The 10,000-nt window shown below is 32.7% G+C and overlaps 1 protein-coding gene across 3 annotated transcripts in view; it reads left to right on the top strand.

The window, feature by feature from the left end:
• LOC122243746 (uncharacterized) overlaps positions 1-848 on the top strand; it is an 8,353-nt gene extending 7,505 nt beyond the window's left edge. The window contains exons 9-10 of one of the 3 annotated variants that reach the window (XM_086539886.1): positions 1-408; positions 481-848. The exon at positions 1-408 is cut by the window's left edge and continues 1,191 nt beyond it. In XM_086539886.1, coding sequence (XP_086396012.1) covers positions 1-408; positions 481-728 — 656 coding nt within the window. In that variant the 3' untranslated portion in view covers positions 729-848. The other 2 variants (XM_043001420.2, XM_086539885.1) reach the window with 2 other exon arrangements.
• The last annotated feature ends 9,152 nt before the right edge of the window (positions 849-10,000 follow it).

Below are 10,000 nucleotides of genomic sequence, written 5' to 3'. Positions count from 1 at the left end.
ATGCTCCAACATCTGAGTCACCGACAAATGCCCCAACAACAACGCCACCAACAGATGCTCTAACAACAGATCCAATCGTGGTGTCAACAACAGATGCCTCACCAACAACAGATGCCATTAGAACAGATAGTTCAACCGATGCTTCAACAGGTGCTATAACTACAGATGTTTCAACATATGACTCAGCAACAGATGCTTCAACAACAGATGTTTCAACCGATGCTTCAACAACAGATGCCGCAACAACAGATGCTTCAACAACAGATGCCGCAACAACAGATGCTTCAACAACAGATGTCTCAATAACAGATGCTTCAACAACAGATGCCACAACAACAGATGCTTCAACAGATATGTCAACAACCGGTGCATCAACAGGTGTTTCAACAACAGATGCCTCGACAACAGGTGCTTCAACAGCTGCTTCATCAACAGATAGCTCGACAACAGGTGCTTCAACAACAGATGCCTCGACAACAGGTGCTTCAACAACAGATGCCTCGACAACAGGTGCTTCAACAACAGATGCCTCGACAACAGGTGCTTCAACAGATGCCTCGACAACAGGTGCTTCATCAACAGATGCCTCGACAACAGGTGCTTCAACAGATGCTTCAACAACAGATGCCTCGACAACAGATGCTTCAACAACAGATGCCTCGACAACAGGTGCTTCAACAACAGATGCCTCGACAACAGGTGCTTCAACCGATACCTCAACAACTTGATAAGAAAACAAAGTTCGCCCTCACTCGATTAGATTGTATTCATTCGTATTACTAAAAATTTTAACAAATGCCGAAAATAACTGATACGGCTTTTTAGTTTTGAGTAAATTAGCAGCACAGCCTTGTGGTTTTACTTTCCAATTACCCTTTTATATCTAGCTATCCATACACCTGTTGATCTATATTTGCATTTATGTGTGTATATATGCATGCACACACACACACACATATGTATATATTTGTGTGTGTACACAAACACACACACACACACACACACACACACACACACACACATATATATATATATATATATATATATATATATATATATATATATATATATAGGTATATATATGTATATATATAGGTATATATATGTATATATATATACCTATATATATACATATATATACCTATATATATACATGTATATATATATATAATATTATATATATACATATATATATATATATATATATGTGTGTGTGTGTGTGTGTGTGTGTGTGTGTGTGTGTGTATGTGTGTGTGTATAAACACACACACATATATATGTATATATATATATATATGTATGTATATATAAATATATATATATATATTTATATATATATATATATATATACAGACTGACAGTACTGGGAAAATTAATAGACATTTTTTGGGATTCTTCACTTTTTTATCTTTAACACCTCATATCTTCACAAATATATTACTTACATTGCCTATTTTTTTGTAAGAATGCAGATAAATCTTTTATCTACATAACATAATTGATTATATAATGATTATATTATTTTTAAATAATAAGAATCATGTTCTTGGATTGTTACTCGTCTCCATACAAAATTACCTCGTCCCTCAGCCTTGTGTTCTTAAACCATTTCCACATATATCCACGTTCCCGGAATTCCGGTTTCCGGTTACTAACCATTGTTTATATTATCTAATGTGTGTGCCAATGTCCCAGTATCAATTGACCCATAATTAGTCGTAGAAGTCATTAAGGATAACCTGTTGAAGCATCATGGGCAGAGGAAAAGACTTGAGTGAGGCTGATTTTTCAGCAATCGAAATTTATCTAAAAGAAACATCCATCGACTGTAAAGAAATCGCTCATAAAGTTGGTGTATCATTATCTAGTGTGTACAGAGTGAAAAGGAAGATTGAAAATATCGAAAATTACGAGCCAAAACGTGTTGGAAAGTGTGGAAGGAAATCCTATACCACCCCAAGACAGGAGAGAATTCTCGTTGATATGGTAAGAAAAGACCGTTCAAAGTCGTCAAGACAACTAGCAGCTGACTTAGTGGACTATGATGTACAATGTACACCCTCAGCTGTTAGAAAAAAGCTTAATAAGCTGGGTTCCCGTGCCTGTAGGCCAACTAGAGTGCCAAGACTAACCGAGGCCATGAGGAAGAAAAGGCTGGCTTGGGCCAAGACACACAGCCACTGGACATCTGATGACTGGGAAAAGGTAGATATGCATTAAATTTTGCTGAATGCGTTGTTTTTCTACACAAATTAATTAATATAACTATTTCTCTAAATAAATTAGCGAATATTTCATGTTTGATTCAAGATGCTGCATCTGAATTGAAAAAAAAATGTCTTTGTTCCAATTCAAGTTTGATGAAACCCACTTGAAGACTGGGGTTTACAAAGCTGTAATTTAAGTTTGAGTGAAAAAAAAATCAATTAATTAATTTTGTTTGCATCCAGGTATGTTTCTCTGATGAATCAATGATGGAAATACTGAGTGATAGGCGAAAATTTGTGAGGAGGACGTCAAAAGAGAAGGACCACCCTAACTGTCAGGCGACTGCAGTCAAGTTCCCTTCCAAAGTAATGGTTTGGTCCATCATATCTGCACAAGGTACAGGTCGTTTAGAGATCGTGGATGGCGCTCTGAATCAAGACGGATACCTTAAGATAATAGATAAACGCCTGGTACCCCAATTTCGTGAATGGTTGCCTGACAATAACGGAATAATCATGCATGACGGGGCCCCATGTCACACAGCCAGAAGAGTTTCTAGTCATCTAAAAGATCTTAACATCAAAGTGCATGATTGGCCTGGAAATAGCCCAGATATGAATCCTATTGAAGGTTTATGGAAAGACTTAAAAGATGAAGTCAGCAAAATTGAATGTACCAACAGAGTACAGCTCATCCAGAGGTTGATAGAGGTTTGGCACAGAAATCCAGATATCAGGAACAAAGCACAAGACTACATTAGAAGCATGTGAAGACGTGTTGAAGCAGTTATTAGAGCCAAAGGAGGCCCCACAAAATACTGAGATGATATATGTATAAAGGAAAAACAATAAAACATATTAACTGTCTAAACATTTCCTTCTGTCAATACAAATGTGAATAAATCAGTTGAATGGCCAGAATTGTCTATTAATTTTCCCAGTACTTATATATATATATATATATATATATACATATATATATATATAATATATATATAATATATATGTATATATATAATATATATATATATATATATATATATATATATATATATATATATATATATATACATATAATATATAAATATATATATATATATATAATATATATATATATATTATATATATATACAAAACACACACATACACATACATACATATAATATATATATATATATATATATATATATATATGTATATATATATATATATATATATATATACATATATATATATATATATATATATATATATATATATATATATATATATATATATATATATATATGTTCGTATGTATGTATACATAAAGGCACACACACACAAACACACACACACGCACACATATATACACATATATATTAATATATATATATATATATATAAATATATTTATATATATATATATGTTTATATATTCATATATACATATACGTATATATATATATATATATATATATATATATATATATATATATATATATATATATATATACATATACATATATACACAAATCTTTTTTTTCGGCTGTGTATGGCCAGCTGCTTCCAAGGTGACCTTGACTAGACTTAAATAACTCTAAGGGTTTAAACCCTACATGTTTAGACCAAAGAGAAGTAAAAGAAACTCAAAAAGTGAAAAATGCTTTTAACACAATGAAACAATTTGTATGCCAAACCTGTGATAGGAAAAATGCCACAAATGCGAAAATACTTACTTGAAAATCAGAAAAGAAATTCTAAACTAAAAGTAAATAAGCAAGAAAATATACAAAAAGACTGCAGCTTCTGCAAAGACATCAATACTGAAAGCAATTCTAGTCTTGAAACAGAACTAAAATAGATTCAAAGTTGTGACGATATATCAGAAGCCATTTTTTAAGGTACTAACAAGACACCAAAAAATGTAAAAGTAAAAGCAAAAAATGAACAAGAGAATCCGACAGGTGAGCCAAGTAAACTAAATCAGGAAGAAGAAAAAAAGCTGTTTTCAGAAATAGTAAGGCAAAAATCGGATAAACAGGTCATAATATTCCAAACAATGATATTCTAGACACTGAACAAACAAACAAAAAAAGATGATGAGGCTGACTGGAAGGTTGTCTGCGACAAAAAGAAAAGAAAAGAAAAAGCAACCAAAACAACTTATAAGAGAAAAGTCAGAGAAGAAGAAAGATGAAGATACATTCAGAGCAAATAGGTTCTTTACATGTAATCTAGCAGAAAAAGAAGAAAATGATCCTGAAATCAGGAAAACAAATGATATGACATTGATGTGAGATATCATCACAAGACTGAAGCTCAAAGAAATTATCAAAGTTAAGAGTGCTTTTAGAGAAGGCAAATATTTAAAGGAGGCTTTGAGACCAAGGCCAATTAAGGTCAAATTAGAAAATGAAAAACAGAAATGGAAACTGATTGGAAATAATATGAAACTAAAGGAAACTGATGCATATATAGAAGCATAGATATCACCGGATTTACGCTATGAAAAAAGACAAATTCAAAAGACTTTGATAAATAAACAAATTATCAGAGAAAAGGACGGAGCAGGAAATGCTGGTATATCACCAGCAATACACAAGGAGATTTAGTTCTGTGAAGCATACCTATTCGAACAAAGGCAAGTGATGAAACGCCCACCACTACATCGGGGGAAAGTTCAGCTCCCCAAAAAGTGGGGGATTATATCCAAAAAGTAACCAGACAAAACCAACATATCTAAAGGACTTGTCAAAGAGCAATAATCATTCAATGATAGCTCTTACAGAAACTCTTCTGAATGAAGACATAAAACATGAAGAAATCTAAATCAATAACTATGAGCTAATAAGGAAACGATAGAAATAAGAGAAGTAAAGGAGGAGTAGCTCTTTATAGAAGGAAATAATTAGCAACTAGAATATATATTGTAATAGATTACTCTAATAATACTGTAGAAATACTAGGGGTATTGACAAGAGTTACAAAAGAGCTATAAATAATTTCATACAGACCTCCTGAAACAACAGAAACGTCTTTCAATGAATCACTAGGCATTATTAATAATTACATTGTGAATACAAGGGATATTGAAGGTACTATGATACTTGGCGGTTTTAATTTCCCCCTTATCGACTGGGAAACAAAGAAAATAAAAGTAGGAGCAAATGCCACTAAAGACGAAAAACAATAAGCGAGAATGCTTTTGGATTTGGAAGATTTTTTTCCTTAACTAAATCATCAAAATTCCAACAAGGTAGGAAAATATACTGGACCTTGTTATTAGTATATTATTAGTATAGAGGAAGATGTACACAGCATATCATCAACTTATATAGCTCAATCAGACCACAACATAATTGAAATCACAATGAACAAGTTAAAAAATCAGAAAAAATGTGAAAAACAGATAGCCGAAGCAGAAAAAGAGTTTCAGACCTTTAGACTTTAGCCACAATCAAATAGATTGGAAAAAAAATGCAACACTAGAAGTCACTGAAAGATACTGAGGTCCTCTAAACACTAAATGATATACTAAAGAAGATTTATAATTCATGTAAAGATATTTGTAAAATGTTTGTGCCCGCCCCCCCCTAAAAAAAAAAGCAACAAGAATATTGTAACAAAACAAAACAACAAAAAAATGTTTAACAAATTGGAAAAAAACAACAACAGATCATGTCAAGAGAGAAAGGATCAGAGCAAAGATAAAGCTATTAGAAGATAAATCAAAACTGTCTATAAGCAACCAAAAATCAGCCGAAGAAAAAAGAGCTGTGGAAGCAATAAAACAGAATGCAAAATATATTTTCTCCTACGTAAACAACAAGTTAAAGAGGAGAACAGAAATTGGACCTCTTGAGAATAATGGTGCATTGGTAACTGATTCAAAGGAAATGGCTGAATTACTTAAATTACAATATGAAGAAGTCTATAGTATCCCAAAAATAGAAAAATCAATATCAGGCCCACATTATTTTAGTATCATTTGTGTTGAAGATGAATGTCTCACTGACTTTATATTCAATGAAAAAGATATTCTTGAAGCAGTAAAAGAAATCTCAACAAACTCAGCAGCTGGACCACATGAAATCCCAGCGGTCTTTTTAAAAAATTGCTAAGAAACCATAGCAAAGCCACTGGTAACTTTGTGGAGGAAATCTTTGGACATGGGGATTATCCCTAGCTTACTGAAAGAGGGTACTATAATTCCAATATATAAAGGTGGAAACAAAGGTCAGGCCAAATATTATAGACCAGAAACATTGACATCTCATATAATAAAAATATTTGAAAGGGTAGTGAGGAAAAAATCGTCCAGTTTTTAGACAAAGGAAACAAGATCTTGTTTATCACAAATCCTTACACACTTCGAACACATACTATGGGACCTAACTGAAAATAGAGTTGATGTAATTTACCTAGATTTTTCAAAAGCTTTTGATAAAGTAGATCGCGGAATTCTGCTACATAATATTAAAAATTTTGGAATCAGGTGAAGGTTGGAAGATGGATTTACAACTTCTCAACAAATCGTTAACAAAAAGAACAAATTAATGGATTTTATTCTTATGAGTGGGGTGCCACAAGGGTACGTTTTTGGCCCTTGTTATTCCTTATTATGATTGGTGACATTGGTAATGATGTGAAACACTCGAGAATAACATCATTTGCAGATGATACAAGAATAAGCACACCCATAGATATACTAGATAATGAAAACAAACTTAATGGGCATACGATAATATAAAATTCAATGCAGATAAATTTGAAATCATAAGATATAGCCTGACTGAAAATTTAGGAACAAGATCATATTTTGTCTGAGGCATGGAGGTTGAAGAGAAAAAAATTAATAAAAGATCAAGAACTCTATATGAGTAATGATATGAGTTTCAGTCACTATATAAAGCAGATTGACAACAAAGGAAAAGTTATGAGTGGATGGGTAGTGACTTTCAACACAGGAGACCAAGAACACCTTTTACCACTATGGAAAACATTAGTGACACCAATATTAGAATACCCAGTGCCAATTATGGAGCCCAAATCTTACAAAAGATATAATGTTGATAGAATAAGTCCAAATAATCTTTACACGCAAGTTAGATAATATGATGGGTTTAAACTATTGGGAGAAACTAAAAAAAAAAAAAAAAAAAAAAAAAAAACTGAGACTGCTCACTACAAAGGCGGAGAGAGATATTTCATTATATATGTGGGAAAAAATATTGAAAAGTTAACACCAAACCCAAGACCTGTTGAAGAAGGGGGGATTAAGGTAAGACATTTCCCCCAAGCTGGGAAGTGCATGCTATCACACTGGGATAAGTCCTCAAACATGCCTGTTAAGAAAAAGGCAAAAAACAAAGTTTCCTAATAAATGGACCAAAATTGTTTAATAGCATACCGAAGGATACAAGAAACCTAAATCAGTGCAGTGTTTAAAAGAAATTTAGATAAAAGGCTACATTCAGTACCAGATGAACTACCAACGTCTGATAGTGAAAGAACGAGGGCTGAATAAAATTCCATTCCTCATCAAATTCAGTTGCTTGCAGCTAACAAAAAGCGGGCGTCCCCCAGGATGGCCCTGGCATGAGCCACTAATGGGGCTCACTACCATTGAGTAACCAAGTATATATATATATATATATATATATATATATATATATATATATATATATATATATATGATTTGCAAAATACTCTACCGTGTAGATAAAAGGGCAGATAAACCCACTATACACAAAATAAATTTATTGAAAATGAGACGACAGTTTCAAGATCCATCTGGATCCCATTTTTAGGTCTGAAGATGGGATCCAGATGGATCTTGAAACTGTCGTCTCATTTTCAATAAATCTATTTTGTGTATAGTGGTTTTAACTGCCATATATATATATATATATATATATATATATATATATATATATATATATATATATAGATAGATAGATATGTATAAATATACATATATCTATCTATCTATCTATCTATATATATATATATATATATAGATTGATAGATAGAGAGAGAGAGATAGATAGATATGTATAAATGTACATAAATCTATCTATATATGTATATATATATATATATATATATATATATATATATATGTATATATATATACATATATATGTATATATATATATACATATATATGTGTATATATATACATATATATGTATATATATACATATATATGTATATATATACATATATATGTATATATATACATATATATATATATATATATATATATATATATGTATACATATATATATGCACATACACACACATATTTATCATCATCATCGTTAGCCCGTTTCATTCCACTGCTGGACGTAGGCCTCTCTCAATCTTTCCCAGTCCTTCCGGTCTTGTGTCATCAGATTCCAGTTTACTCCTGCGAAATTCGCTATTTCATCCCGCCATCTTATCATTGGTCTTGCCCTTGGTCTCTTTGTGTTGTGTATTTCCCATTCTGTTGTTTTCTTTGTCCACCTTTGTCCTGTCCCAATATATATGTCCTGCCCAATGCCACTTTTTCTTCTTAATGCTTTTAAGTATATCCTCTATTTTTGTTTGTTGTCTGATCCATGTGGCTCTTTTCCTGTCTCTTAAGCTTACTTCTAGCATAAGCCATTCCTCTTTGAACATTTACTAATTTCCTCTCAAGTACTTTGGTCATAGTTCATGTTTCTGACCCATATGTTATTACGGGCAGGACACATTGGTCAAAAACCTTTCCATTTAGACAAGATTTCAGACCACCTCATAATATATTACTATGTGTACCAAAGGCACTCCAACCTACCCTGATTCGCCGTTTTATCTCGGCTGCGCAGGATGTATTCGTCTGGATGAGTTGCACTAGGTATACATACCCGTTTACTGCTTCTAGTACCTCGGCCTGTATTTGTATTTTCTCAACTGGGGTTAGACTGTTGAATGTGGCTAGTCTTTTTCATGTTCATTTTAAGGCCAATCTTCAGACTTCCCCTATCCAAATCGCTTGGTAATTGTTGTCATTCATATGCTGACTCACCGAAAAGAACAATGTCATCTGTAAATCTTAGATTGCTTAAGTGTTCATCCCCTATTTTAATCCCTTTCTCCTTCTAATCTAACTTCTTGAATATTTCCTCCAAGCGTGTATTTTTATGATCGCTGTACCATCTCTATATATATTCTCCAATATATGTCCTCTACTCCTTTTTTACGAATTGCATCTAGTACAGCTGCTATCTGTACCGAGTCGGATGCCTTTTCGTAATCTACGAATGCCATACACAGGGGCTTCCTATATTCGTTTGTTTTTCCCTTTTATTTGGGTTAGTGTGTTCGATATGGTCTGTAGTTGAGAATCTGCTGCAGAAGCCTGCCTATTCCCTGAATTGTTTTGAATCTAATGTATCAGTGATGCGGGCTGTGGTGATTTTTGTGAACAGTTTATAAAATACTAAAAGGAGGTTTATAGGTCGGTAAGTTTTTTGTGTCCCCCTTTTTGTGTATTAAAATTATTTTTGCGTTTTTCCAGGATTTCGTAATTTTACTTAGGCATTTGTTAACAAGATTGTTCAGTTTTACTGCCGCAATCTCTCCTGCATTTTGAATAAGATCTACACTAATGCCATCTTCTCCTGGTGTTTTCCTCTTTTCATGCCTTTTAGTACCTTTTTTACTTCCTCTGCCGTAATATTTGGAACGTCTCCAATTGTTGTGTTTATCTCCGAACGTGGTTGATCGTTTAAGTGGTGTAAGTCGCAATAGAAATCTTCTATTACTTTGATAATTTCATTTTA

This window comes from Penaeus japonicus, unplaced genomic scaffold (genome assembly GCF_977035675.1).
Source record: "Penaeus japonicus unplaced genomic scaffold, GWHDUDI00000001_assembly GWHDUDI00000009, whole genome shotgun sequence".
NCBI classification, from domain to species: Eukaryota; Metazoa; Arthropoda; class Malacostraca; order Decapoda; family Penaeidae; genus Penaeus; species Penaeus japonicus.
This window is presented reverse-complemented; position numbering and strand designations above follow the sequence as displayed.